General features: G+C 44.5%; 1 protein-coding gene across 3 annotated transcripts in view; it reads right to left on the minus strand.

Annotated features, from left to right (window-relative positions):
• Positions 1 to 14,381, minus strand: part of TWF2 (twinfilin actin binding protein 2) — a 74,165-nt gene that overhangs the window by 13,596 nt on the left and 46,188 nt on the right. For all 3 annotated transcript variants that reach the window (XM_077821628.1, XM_077821625.1, XM_077821627.1), the window contains 2 exons: positions 12,825 to 12,920; positions 10,845 to 10,949 (listed from right to left, as the gene is read on the minus strand). In XM_077821628.1, coding sequence (XP_077677754.1) covers positions 10,845 to 10,949; positions 12,825 to 12,920 — 201 coding nt within the window. The remainder of the gene's footprint in view (positions 1 to 10,844; positions 10,950 to 12,824; positions 12,921 to 14,381) is intronic.

The following is a 14,381-nucleotide window of genomic DNA, read 5'->3' on the forward strand; positions in this document are numbered from 1 at the left end:
ATGCTAAAAGAGAAACGTCACAGGAACAGCGCATCAAGTGGCCATTGCGTATGGCAAATTGGCAGCTTCAGTGGCCATGGATGTTACAATATTACAGAACCTAAGAAACTTTCAGGTTCCAGCCATTAACTCAAAAGTGTTGAGCTGAAATTTTCCATCGCTGGTCTCTGCCTGAAGGTGAGAGAGTTGCAACAAAATTTTATCAAGAGATTTTGAGTGGAGGGAAAAGAAATACACTTCTCCGTTTAAAAATATTCCAAAATAAAAATAAATAAATAAAGTTCAATTAAATTAAAAAACCCCACACTTTTAGACAGGGCTACAGGACAAATGTCTGAAGTTTGAGTTCTATGACCATGCCACATTTCATGGAGCTAGTCCTTAGCTTAGTTAAAAATGGTTTGAATTTAACCACTATATTAGTATTTGAAAATTAACAGCACGTTAGGTAAGGTGCTTAATTCTAGATGGGTGCACTTCGAACAGATGCAGTGAAGTTAGGGAAGTGGGCATGTTGATTCAAAGAGCATACATGCTTGTCTGGCAAAACTAACTAGAGGAGCTGTAAGCTGCAGAAAGCAAATCGGAGTGGAAAAAGGAATTCACTAGCACAATACCTCCAGATTCTAATTTTCCCTTAAAATGCCTAGGAAATTAAATGAAGGTGAAGGGGATCAACGTTAATGCAACAGTAAGGCTGAAAGATTGAGTGCTCAAACGTCAGCAAATCCCAAAAGGTTTAAGGTTGCTCTGGCAACATTAAATATGTCACATACCATAATCGCAGTATTCTCTCCTCCTTTCCCTTAATAGATTAAGGCTTACATTTAACATCTATAGACACCATTAAACATACAGGATGTGCAGTAAGGCAGAGTTAACTTTATATTTTGGAATTCCTGATGACTTGGAGTCTTTGCATCAATGCCACAAAGTTTGCAAGATCAATAGTTTTTGCATTTAATTATCAGTTGATTAGATCCATTCCCAACTAAGGCAGCCCTGGCTGGTTCTGAACCCATACACAAAACCGGTATTCCAGAGAGACTCTGGCTGTGGCTTCATTTAAAAAAAAAAACAAAAAAAAAACCAACCACAGATGTGGGGTTTTAAACCACATGATAACAAATATGTGTTAGCTACTGCACTGTAAAACTGTAGTGGAAACACAAGGCACCTGTAGTTTTTACCATGAGGAAGCCAGATGGGACTAACCCTACACCCCTGACCTGTGGTTCATCTAACCTAGCTACCTCACTGTAAAAACTACAACACACCTTTTTTTGACAGTGAAAACCAGACCTCCATGAACCTATTCTCTACCGCAATGCACAGTAACGGACGGTTGTGCTCTAATAAATCAAACAGCTCATCCTCACTGCTTCACCTTCTACATTCAGACCCCAACTGGGTTTGCCTTGTTCCCACCGCTCTTAAGCTATTTTTATGGCTTATGGGATACCACAGATGCCTCAGATTCCAGGTCTATTATAACAGCAGAGAGTGCAGGATTCCCATCCTGAACAGATGGGATGTACGCTGACTCTTGCCACAGACCTATCAGCAGATCCATTAGCAAACAGCTGTAATCTTTGCTTCCTGCATGTCCCAGATATAGTTTGACCCAAGCTGAAGGCCATTGCATGGTAGTTCAAACTCTCTAAAACTGAAATCGTATTTTCTGACTGTGTAAGCGGTGTTCAAATCCCCAAATGTTTTCACTTTTTTTAGTCTCCCCATTGCATTTAAAGAGCAACCTAATAGCAGCTTCTTATGGACAAAAAGGAAATTATCTGTTTCCATGTATTTCACATGAGCAGCAGCAGTCATGTAAGATGCATGGAAACATTCTCGAGGTCTTACACCATATAAGAAGTTTCCCATGCTTTCTGCAAGCCAAACATGCACAGAACTCATCCTGTCAACATGAAACCCATGGATATTTCGCTTCCTATGAATTCTAAAAAGCACAATATCATCTATGTTTCTCATATCTTTTTGCCTACATCCTCTTCTGGGCTGTGCGCTTTACGCTTTCTCAGCCTGAAGGCTTCAGTCTTACCTTCTGCTGATTCAGCCAGATGGGGTTTTTATTAATCCCCGCACCCTGCAGAATGGTTTGATGTGTTCCAGACATTTTTTACATGGATAGTCTTGTATAGACAAGTTTTGCAGAAATGTGTTTTAAAATAGCATGTAAATTGAGTGCTGATTTGAAAGTTAACACGTCTGGCCCTAGCAGCAAGAGAATCAAACTGTAGTTTATCCAACTGGAAAGCCTACTCTGGCTTGGGCAGCAAACTATACTATCGCTTGCCTTTCTGATGAGAGAACGGTCATTGAACTACCTGAGAAGCCCTCATCTCTCCCCTCTGCTGTCACCACAGAGCTCTATCAAAGCACTAACACATTCAACTGAGGCTCAGCCTCTGTCTTGTTCACCTGTTCTATATCCCAGGGCATTATTTTTGTGGCTGACATCAGCTAGACCCCTCCCCCTTCCCTTTGACCAGCAGCCGGGTTGCTTTGCTCACTCCCTTCACCTGCCATTGCCTTTGGAGAGATTCTGTTCTCTTCGCTCAGCAGCTTGGGCCCAGGACTTTCCCGCCTGAACCAATGAACCAGAGTAATGCATGACACTGCTGATGCTGGTTTGAAATTATTTCAGTGATGTAGGAGGATTTATGAACAACAGGTTAGGTCCCAGAGGGCTGGAGAAGGGCAAACAAACTACCTATCTTTAAAAATGGGAACAAAGAGGACTTGGGGAATTACAGACCATAGGCTTAACTTTGGTACCTGGAAAGATACTGGAACAAGTTATTAATCCATTTGCAATCACCTACAGGATAACAGGGTGATAAGGAATAGCCAGCACGGATTTGTCAAGAACAAATCATGCCAAACCAACCTACTTTACTTCTTTGACAGGGGAGCTTGTGGGTGGGAGGCGAAGCAGTAGACATGATGTATCATGCTTTTAGTAAGGCCTCTGACACAATCCCACATGACATTCTCGTAAGCAAATTAGAGAAATGCAGGCTAGATGAAATTACTATTAGGTGGGTGCACAACTAATTGAAAGACCAAACTCAGACCAACAGTTCACTGTCAAACTGGGAGGACATATCCAGTGGGGTGAGACAGGGTTCAGTCTTGAGTTCAGAACTATTTGATATTTCATTAATGACTTGGATAATGGAGTGGAGCATACGCTCAGAACATTTGCAGACCAAGCTGGGAGGGGTTGCTAGCACCTTGGAAGACAGGACTAGAATTCAAAATTGGTCTGAAATCAACAAGTTGTAATTCATTAAAGACAAGTGCAAAGCACTTCCCCTAGGAAGGAAAAAATCAAACACACAACTACAAAAAGGGAATAACTGGCTAGACAGTAGTACTGCTGCAAAGGATCTGGGGGGTCTGAGAGGAACATAAATTGAATATGAATCAGCAATGTGATGTAGTTGTGAAAAGGCTAATATTCTGGGGTGTATTAACAGGAGTATTGTATGTAAGACATGGGAGGTAATTACCCTGCTCTACTCAGCACTGGTTAGGCGTCAGCTAAAGTACTGTGTCCCGTTCTGGGTGCCACGCTTTAAGAAAGAGGTAGACAACTTGCAGAGAGTCCAGAAAGCAGCAACAAAAATGATTAAAGGTTGAGAAAGCTTGTCTATGAGGAAAGAGGGGGGGTGGGAAATGGGCATGTTTAGTCATGAGAAAACAAGACTTGAGGGGACTTGATAACAGTCTTCAAATATGGTTTAAATATCCTCTTATAAAGAGGATGGTGAACAATTGTTCTCTGTACCTAGGTGATGGTAGGACAAGAAGTAACTGGCTTACTTCTTTGCTTCTGGGCAAGCAAAAGTGGATAGGAGCCTGGGAGGCAGTGACCACGAGATGGTTGAGTTCAGGATCCTGACACAGGGAAGAAAGGAGAGCAGCACAATACGGACCCTGGACTTCAGAAAAGCAGACTGACTCCCTCAGGGAACTGATGGGCAAGATTCCCTGGGAGAATAACATGAGGGGGAAAGGAGTCCAGGAGAGCTGGCTGTATTTTAAAGGATCCTTATTGAGGTTACAGGGACAAACCATCCTGATGTGTCGAAAGAATAGTAAATATGGCAGGCGACCAGCTTGCCTTAACAGTGAAATCCTTGCTGATCTTGAACACAAAAAAGCAGCTTACAAAAAGTAGCAGATTGGACAAATGACCAGGGAAGAGTATAAAAATATTGCTCGGGCATGCAGGAGTGAAATCAGGAAGGCCAAATCACACCTGGAGTTGCAGCTAGCAAGAGATGTTAAGAGTAACTAGAAGGGTTTCTTCAAGTATGTTAGCAACAAGAAGAAAGGCAAGGAAAGTGTGGGACCCTTATTGAATGAGGGAGGCAATCTAGTGACAGGGGAGGTGGAAAAAGCTAATGTACTCAATGCTTTTTTCACCTCTGTCTTCATGAACAAGGTCAGCTCCCAGACTACTGCACTGGGCAGCACAGCATGGGGAGGAGGTGACCAGCCCTCTGTGGAGAAAGAAGTGGTTCGGGACTATTTAGAAAAGCTGAATGAGCACAAGTCCATGGGGCCGGATGCGCTGCATCCGAGAGTGCTAAAGGAGTTGGCGGATGTGACTGCAGAGCCATTGGCCATTATCTTTCAAAACTCATGGCGATCAGGGGAAGTCCTGGACAACTGGAAAAAGGCTAATGTAGTGCCCATCTTTAAAAAAGGGAATGAGGATGATCCTGGGAACTACAGGCCAGTCAGCCTCACCTCAGTCCCTGGAAAAATCATGGAGCAGGTCCTCAAGGAATCAGTTCTGAAGCACTTAGGAGAGGAAAGTGATTAGGAACAGACAGCATGGATTCACCAAGGGCAAGTCATGCCTGACTAATTTAATTGCCTTCTATGATGAGATAACTGGCTCTGTGGATGAGGGGAAAGCAGTGGATGTGTTGTTCCTTGACTTTAGCAAAGCTTTTGACACGGTCTCCCACAGTATTCTTGCCAGCAAATTAAAGAAGTATGGGCTGGATGAATGGACTATAAGGTGGATAGAAAGTTGGCTAGATTGTCGGGCTCAACGGGTAGTGATCAATGGCTCCATGTCTAGTTGGCAGCCGGTATCAAGTGGAGTGCCCCAAGGGTCGGTCCTGGGGCCGGTTTTGTTCAATATCTTCATAAATGATCTGGAGGATGGTGTGGATTGCACCCTCAGCAAGTTTGCAGATGACACTAAACTGGGAGGAGAGGTAGATACGCTGGAGGGTAGGGATAGGATACAGAGGGACCTAGACAAATTGGAGGATTGGGCCAAAAGAAATCTGATGAGGTTCAACAAGGACAAGTGCAGAGTCCTGCACTTAGGACGGAAGAATCCCATGCACCGCTACAGACTAGGGACCGAATGGCTCGGCAGCAGTTCTGCAGAAAAGGACCTAGGGGTTACAGTGGACGAGAAGCTGGATATGAGTCAACAGTGTGCCCTTGTTGCCAAGAAGGCCAATGGCATTTTGGGATGTATATGTAGGGGCATTGCCAGCAGATAGAGGGACGTGATCGTTCCCCTCTATTCGACATTGGTGAGGTCTCACCTGGAGTACTGTGTCCAGTTTTGGGCCCCACACTACAAGAAGGATGTAGAAAAATTAGAAAGAGTCCAGCGGAGGGCAACAAAAATGATTAGGGGACTGGAACACATGACTTATGAGGAGAGGCTGAGGGAACTGGGATTGTTTAGTCTGCAGAAGAGAAGAATGAGGGGGGATTTGATAGCTGCTTCCAACTACCTGAATGGGGGTTCCAAAGAGGATGGATCTAGACTGTTCTCAGTGGTAGCTGATGACAGAACAAGGAGTAATGGTCTCAAGTTGCAGTGGGGGAGGTTTAGGTTGGATATTAAGAAAAACCTTCACGAGGAGGGTGGTGAAACACTGGAATGCGTTACCTAGGGAGGTGGTGGAATCTCCTTCCTTAGAAGTTTTTAAGGTCAGGCTTGACAAAGACCTGGCTGGGATGATTTAGTTGGGGATTGGTCCTGCTTTGAGCAGGGGGTGGACTAGATGACCTCCTGAGGTCCCTTCCAACCCTGATATTCTAGGATTCTATGGCTTAATCTGTAGCAAAGGAGATTCAGGTTAAGAATTAGGAAAGCTTTTCAACAGTAAAGGATTGTTAAGCACAGGAAAAAGCTTCAAAGGAAGGTTGTGGAATCCTCATCTTTTGAGGTGTTTAAGAACAGGCTGGAAAAACACCTGTCAGGGATGGACTAGGTTTTCTTGGCCCTTCCTCGGTAAAGGGGCTGGACGAGAGGTCAATTCCAGCCCGACATTTCTGATTCTATGAAGCTGAAAGCCAAACCCCACTCCCTCTGGCACCAACACCACCCTTCTATTTATGGCAGTTCATCTAATTTTGAAGGACCCCCAAAAATATGAGGTTTTCCCCCAAACAGATTAATGTAAGCATCACTTCAAGCCCCCCAGAAATACATCCACCTCTGGGGTGGAGGCAACAGCAACACCACACAACAGATTTGGACCAGATATTCTTCAGCCACACATGCATTGAAACATAGGAAGTGAACAGAACAGATATGCATTTGAAATTGTATCTACAGGAAGAAGGAAAAGACACGCATGGAAAATAGTGCGGGTCACAACACATCACAAATCCTCCACCCGTCCCCCCCCCCCTTTTTTTTTTTTTTATGGTAACAGTGCCCCTTGTCACCCACAGAATTCTAGAGAGATTAATAATTAAGATTTGTGGAATTTGTAGTCAACTTTTTCCTAGTTGACTGTACAATCAAGTCCCAGCTACTTCTTATAGCTGCTTGTTAGAACTAATTTAAAGGGCACATTTCTAGGCCTCTGCCAACCTTGATCTTTAATCTACACGTTTTCTTTGTGTTCCAGGATCAAGAAATTCTCCATGCTTAAGTCCAGCCTAGCTAGCGCTCATGAGCAACCTGACAATGTAGTGGCATATGGATTGGGAAAGACAAATGAAGGGAATGATTCACCATCAGGCTTGCAAGCTACTACAGAATGAGTAAAAACCAGATACATGCCAAATGCAGTGTCAATAAGTGCGCAGTTACCTGGCTCTATGATCAGAGTTCCCTCAAAGGACATTGTTTTTTCTTCCCCCCTATACAAATTTTAAAAAGTCAGGAAATTGAAGAAGTTCTGGTTCCCAAAGCAAATGTAACTAAGTCACCTTGTATGTGGATACACATGCACACACCTTTCCCCCAGCATCTCAAAATGCTTTACAAATATTACATAATTCAGACAGACCCCCATGTGGGACAGAGTATTATGCCCTTTTTAGTAATGGGAAAACAGACTCAGAAGTCAAGTCAAGTGTTCAAACTCACAGAGAAGTGAGTGACAGAGCTGGAAACCAGGAGGTAGCTCCTGTGCTAACCACTAGACTACCCTTCCTCTCTAATAAGAACGGTATCTAGATCAATGAGCCAAGATACAGGTGCTTTGGGAGCCATCATCTAATTTCCTGGGGTTTGTGTCTTTAAAAACCCCAACCAAAACACTCAGTGACTATTTGCATTCATGCAGACAGCTTTTTTTCGTTGTTGTTGTTCTAATATTTCAGTGATTCGACTTCAGAATTCTACACAAGGGACATTGTATCCTTAGAACGCGACACACCGTGCACCTAGCAGGACACTTATTGAGAACATGTCCCCTAATTCAATGGGGGAAAGCAAACACCGGACACAGCAATCAGAAGAGGAGCATCAAAAGGAGGCACTTACCTGGGCAACTTTATCCTGCAAGACACAGCCAAAAAGCACTTAATCCAACAACACTGAGCAAGCCAGTCAGATGAGCATGACGACAACAGAGGCCAGAAGGAGAGGGCACTACATGCAAAGCTGCAGAGTCACTCCTAGCTTGACGGTCTGCCGGAACATACTAGCAACGGCTCTCGTTTACCGCCGCATTTAGCTACAAAGCTAACGCTGATCAAATTCCCTCACTAAACTATATTTGCCTTTAATCAGCTTCTCTTCTATGTATTTACGTGAGAGATTTCTGCTTCCCTGATGGAGCCCCTTGTCCCTGTTTGTCTATTACACATCATCTGCAGGGTGTCTTGATGCTATTTACTGTACATAAAGCAACATGTTTGGGACACATTTTGCATCAGCCCACACCATCCAGTACAACTGTTACCTAACCCCCAAGAACAGAAACCAGACCTAGAGAGACCAATAATTAATCATTAAGGGGCTCCCAGCATCCTCAGACCAGGAAAATGGCAAGCAAGCACCATGCTCTAAGAGCTACAAAACCTGGGCTATGCTGAACTCCCAGTGGGAAGGATTACAAGTGTCACGGCCCCCCAGAGAACGCCACACCACTGTCTCCTGGTAAATTCCAGGTTGTGGATCAAAAGCTACTGTGAAAGGGGCACGTCAGAGACTATTTAGTGTTTTATAGATGGAAATCAACATTCTGAACTGCATCCAGGACCGACACCCTGTTCAATCCCTCCACATTTCAGCACCAGGTTACAGGGAGCAGTGGCCTGGCTCAGGAGACGGGATTCTCTTTGGAGCATGTCAGCATCATCGAAAGGGCAAAGGAAGGCAGTAGCAGAGCTGGGCGCCTGATGGCAGGTGTAGGGGAAGAGATCAGAAACACGGATAGGTACATTTTAGCACCAAATGTATTACTGTAATAGATCCTATTTGACAGATGGGCTAGAATCTCAAGTGCTTCAGCTGAACAGCTTGGTGAGGGTAAAGCAAGGTCTCTTCTGGAGACGGCACCGCACAGACTGATGTGCTGAGCGAAAGAGCATGATGCCAGGGGGACAAGAGGTCAGACACCCTCTCAAAATAAGGATTATAATACAAAATGTGTGTGTGTGGTGCTGAAACATAACTATAGTTCTGGCTCCAATCCTATTGGAGTGCTAGAGGGGAAAGGAGAAAACTACTCCAGGGGAAGAGGTGACAAGTGTGTGTATCTGGGGAAGGGAGTAGAAATTGGGGAGGTCATCAGGATTTGTAGAAGTGTTGGAATTTTACCTGGGTTGAGCTCCCCAGTCTCAGCAGCACCCCAGAACCTCAAGATCCCTTCAGCATGCCCTGCAAAGCTCAAGCAGCTGAATTCGGACCCTGCCTGGTCCACTAATGACCTTGAGGGAAGAGGCACAATCTAACATCTGAGTTTGCAGAGGACACAAATTTAAGGCAGCAGCAAATGTGGAGGGACACAGCAAACAAATCCAGACCGATCTGGAGAGATTAGGTTTATGGGCTGCGGGAAGCAACAGGGAAGGGAACAATGGGGCCAGAAGCCGATTAGTGACTGCAAATCTGTAACACTGATGTCAACGCTCTAACAGACTGGTTTGAAATAAAAATCTGAAGGAAAGAGACAGGTGAAATGAAAAGCAGAAAAGTCAGGCGGCTTCTCCCCACAGTGCATTGGTACAGACTGAAGAGGTAAATATCGGAGTATGATAAGACAGACAGGCTGAGAGATCACTGGCAGGAGAAATCTCCAGCCTTGCGTCAATCAGATAAATATTGGAATCGGATCAGGTTGTATTCTGCACCTCTTATATAGGGTAGGCTTCAGAAATACAGACAAGTAGTTCTTATGCTCCCTACTTATCCAGCCGAGCCTCTCAGATCACCCCTTCAATAATGCCATCGCTGATAGCCTGCTTGTCTCTCTGTTAAGTCTCGGTGCCATTTTTATGCTGCCTCCTATACATGGAATGCTCCCCTCGCTCTGCAAGCCTCTATTCACTGAATGAAATTCCTCCTGAAATCTCACTCTTCCCAGGACATCCTCTGTAAATGAATCAACAACATTCACTGTCTCCTCCCTACATTATCTGCATGCATGTGCCCACACACAGAACCACCACAAAGTACAGAGGCCAGGAAAGTATCCACTTGATCATACTGCTATCACCCCATCCTTCCTCTGCCCAGTCCCTCCCTGTGTTTCACATCCCTGCCCATCGCGTCACACCTAAAAGTTTTGTTTCCAAGCCCTTTGTGACAGGACTGTCTTTTCAGGAAGTACCTAGTACATTTATGGGCGCTAAAAGAGAATGGTGTTAAGCACATTTCAGAAAAAACATGGCTAAAAATAATTTCTTCCTGCCCTCCTCCTGAAGTACACGTTCTGGGTTCTGCTCTGATAAAACTGCTAATGCCTACAGCAGTGTTCAGAATGCAGCTCCCTGCTCTGCTTTGGATGTTAAACCATCATCATTTGCCCACCAACTACAGCAGGGGAAATTAAATAGAGCTGTGAGCAAACGTCTTAGCAGATAAAAGCCTTTAGTGAGTTTATTTTGGGAGTTAGTTTTAAAGAACACTGATGACAAATGTTGCTTTCAGAGATTTAGCCAAACATAAAATGGCAGTTGCAGCTTTAAAAATAAAGACACAAAATCATTTAAAGTGAAACTGGCTCAATTACAAGGCAGCTTTGTCATGTTTCGATTGGACCCTTTTGCTTTGGCTTCTGGTATTTTTCTTTGAGTCTTTTGAGCACTGGCAGGGGTGGCTCCCACTCCAAGGCCCACACAGAATCAGAGAGTGTCACACCCAGTCCATCTCTCTGCCAACACAGCTCTAATTCCCACAATACGTTTGCTAGCATTTTGTAGAGTCTAGTTGTGTACATTTCCAAGTAAGGAGTCAGCCAGCCTTTCCCTGGAGAGGCTATTTCACAGCTTAATGCATCTTGCTGTCTGGAAGCAACAGCTCCTAGCATTAACTGTTTTGCACCCATTGCAAATACAAATCCTTTCCCAGTCTCTTAAGCCCAGCCTCTCACCTCATTAATGCGGATTTGCTGGAGCTCCTGTTCAGCTGCAGTCAGCGGGGCTGGGGCAGAGCAAGACGACACATGCTTCTGGTAGCCACTTAGTGAGAGGTCTTCCTGCAGCCACCAGACAGTAGAGAGAGTAAATGTCATTAGCATACAGAATGAAGATAGCTCCCTCCCCGGACCACAATGCCCACCAATGCATGAGAGATGGAAGAGAACGCTCTCCTGGAAGTTCTACCTGCCGCTACTTTAGACTCTGACCACACAATCCAGTACAGTGTGAACTCACATCGTTCCCAAGGTTTCTCAAGGAAGCACAGCACAGCCTGTAAACAGGCAATATAGGGGCTCCACATTTTTGGCCACTATAAAAGGGGGCTACTTCATACAGTAACAAAAAAATCACAGATTACGATTAGCTCTATATAGCAGATAACACACTGTGTAGAGTAGGTAGCACATCCATTGTGGTACTATGACCTATATGAAGATGTAGATTTGATCCCAACTCAGGAGAACTTACAGTCTACACCAGTTGTAAGGGTTTGTCTACACTAGGAAATCTTACCAAAACAGTTATTCTGGAATAATTAATAATATGATAATTAATAATTATTCCTGAATAGCTACTTCACTGAAGTTTACAAGCACAGACAAGCCCTAAGTCTTTTTAGAAGTTAAACAAAATCTTAACTAAACTTTCTCCACATTTCAAATAATCCCCCATCTGGAAGTGGTTTCTCCTTCCAGTTGCCCGATTGCAACACAGTTTATGACCTGAGCAAATCTGTGGCAGCTGGAGATATTAGATTATTTCCATCTGTAACAGGTACTTATCCCAAGCTCTAGGCACATAAACAGCTGACCCCCAGAATTCAGGCTGGATCATGCCAGCAATTTCAGAAACTCCCAGCTCACAAAAAAGTGAGCCCCATCCCCCATCACGTCCCTTTGGGGAAAAAACCCTTGAAAAATAAGCCTACATTGGAGCATGCTCTGAAAGTCAGAAAAATGTGGGCTGTGTTGCACCAAGATGGGCGGCAGCTATTAGCGCAGGTGGCTGCCGTTAGCAAACAAGTTTTACTATAGCAACCTGGTTTCATTTATTGAGACAAGCTGCCACCTTGTGGCAGTTTTTATTTAAAACAGCAACTTTATAAAATACCATGTGCATTCCTCCTCCCACCCCACAATCTCTTCTATAAATGTAACAATAGGTTTTCTTTGGTGTTTCACTAGATTAGCAGAAAAGAAACCTTCTCTTCTGCTTAGTGCCAAGGGGCAATATGATTAATCATTTTATACAGGATTTCTTCATTCAAAAAGAAGAAGGACTAAGGACATTGCCAGGATAACCCTAAATGGATGAAGATGCAGCCTGAAGGCAGTGAAGGGGTTAAAGGAACCAGCTCTCCCGGAGCGAGCAGACTGAAAGCAGCCTGTTCCCCAGCTGCCAAGGTAGCGACCCACACAAATCTCAGCACCTGCTGCTGAGCTGAACAGTCAAGGTCAAAGATCTCAGTCAATCCCATTTGTGCACAGACACTTCAAGAACAGAGCGCCTGCAGGTACTCTCTTTAACCTTAAAAGAATGAAGACAGACTCTAAAGAAACAAAGAGAGAGCAGTAACAAAGGAGGGAAAAACCTAGTAGTGATCCAGGAATATTTTAACCCCCAGGTGTGGCATCCCAAGCAGTTTTGGCACTGGTTATTGCATCAAGCCTGATCTACACCTAAAACTAAGGTCAACCTAGCTACAGTTGTTAAGAGGTGTGAAAAATTCACACCCAAGAGACACAGTTAAACCAACCTAAGTCCCAGGTATAGACCCAGCTAGGCCATCAACCTAGCTACCACCCCTCAAGGGAGCGGATTGACAAAACCTCTCCTTATTGCTGCAGCAAAGGTCCGCCCCACAGTGCTCCAGCGGTGTGGCCAGACCCTCAGATGTTAATCAGAAGGTGCTGTGGGCTTGCAGTCCATACCTTAACTGTTCCAAACAGCTCATCCTTTATGTGTCCTCCTCCAAATTCTTTTTTCACTGTTGCTCGGGTCGCTGCATACAGCATCTTCAGCCTAACCTGGACAAGTAGAGAGTGAGCAAGATCTATTCAGTGAGGTAGAAAGGTTAACAGGACCGGAGCCTGGGCTCCTGCTCTCTGCTAATTCAAGGGCATCAGTTCTGCAGATGCTGCAGTGCTAGACTTCTATTGTTGGTGATACTACAAGGCATCGGAGAAGACAGAACTCCTCTCATTAACAGGAATCCACCCCTATTTGTTATTAACTGCACCATCCTGGCGATGCAGTCACATTCACTGTCCTAAGATATAGTCAGACTGTCCTATCAGTTTCATTTTCACACAGCTATAGAATTAGTAATGACAGCTGAGACCACAAGATGTCATTGAGATTCTAGTCAACCCAATTCAGTAACTTTACTGGCATGACAAGCCATACAAGCGTTTCCCCTACCTTTAAAGGGCTAATCTCTAAACACAGGCCATTTCTAATACTTGCTCCAAAATTGCAGCTTGCAGTTTGGATTTCAGTCCTCCTCTAAACTGGATCCTTTATTTGATTGATCTCACTGTTTAAAATTCCACTTTAAAGCAGCAGGAGAAAGCTGTGGCTTTAATTAAAGCTCATGGTTTCTAATCTTACCAAGTCTAACTCCAGAGAATAATTTCTCCTGGCTATTTTGGTTGCCTCTGGTCTTCCACCTAGAGCCAGAAGCAAATTGCCTTTCTCCCCATGCGCCCACACACCATCACAACCAACTTCTTGATTGCTTCTGTCCATAAGCTATTACTGTCCATCCCACATAAGACTGCTTTACCAGACTTTCCCTCCCCAACTCACCACCACAAAAACCTGCTGTTAGTCAGTAGCCCCCATTGCAGAAGAATTTTTGGATAGCAGGACAGTCCAGAATGGCTTAAATACAGCCAGTAATCACCTTACCACAAAGCACAACCTGACTCAACAGCCAGTGGCGATACCAGGAGGATGATCCTGGCACTGGGGGAGAAGGGTTCTGTAGTGAATTTAGGTCTGGTGGAAAGTGTCTGATTAACTGAGCCAAGCCAGCACAGGCAACAGCAGTGACAGCTTTAATAATACCACGTAACCTCTAGATTGTTCTTTTCATCAGTAGATATCAGAGCACTTTACAAAAGGAGGTCAGCATCATTATCCCCATTTTACTGATGGGGAAGCAGAGGCCCAGAGCGACGAAGTGACTTGCCCAAGTTCAGCCAGGAGAGCTGGGATAGATCCCATATCTCTCGGGTACCGTCCAAGTGCTCTATCCCCTAGACCACGCTGCCTCCCAGAGCAATCTTATTTCATTCTAACCCTCTACTGTTGACTTGAGCTGAGCTTGGATTAAGTCACCAGCTGTCACTTTCCCTCCTCTGAAAAGTGGGAATGAGAACACTTCTCTTATGGGGAGATTGGGGCTTCAAAAAAAAAAAAAAAAAAGTTAGGTGCAACGGGATCAGGTACAAACATTAATATCCTGACTGGCCACCAGGAGTCAC

Source organism: Eretmochelys imbricata, chromosome 7 (assembly GCF_965152235.1).
Source record: "Eretmochelys imbricata isolate rEreImb1 chromosome 7, rEreImb1.hap1, whole genome shotgun sequence".
In the NCBI taxonomy this organism is placed as follows: Eukaryota; Metazoa; Chordata; order Testudines; family Cheloniidae; genus Eretmochelys; species Eretmochelys imbricata.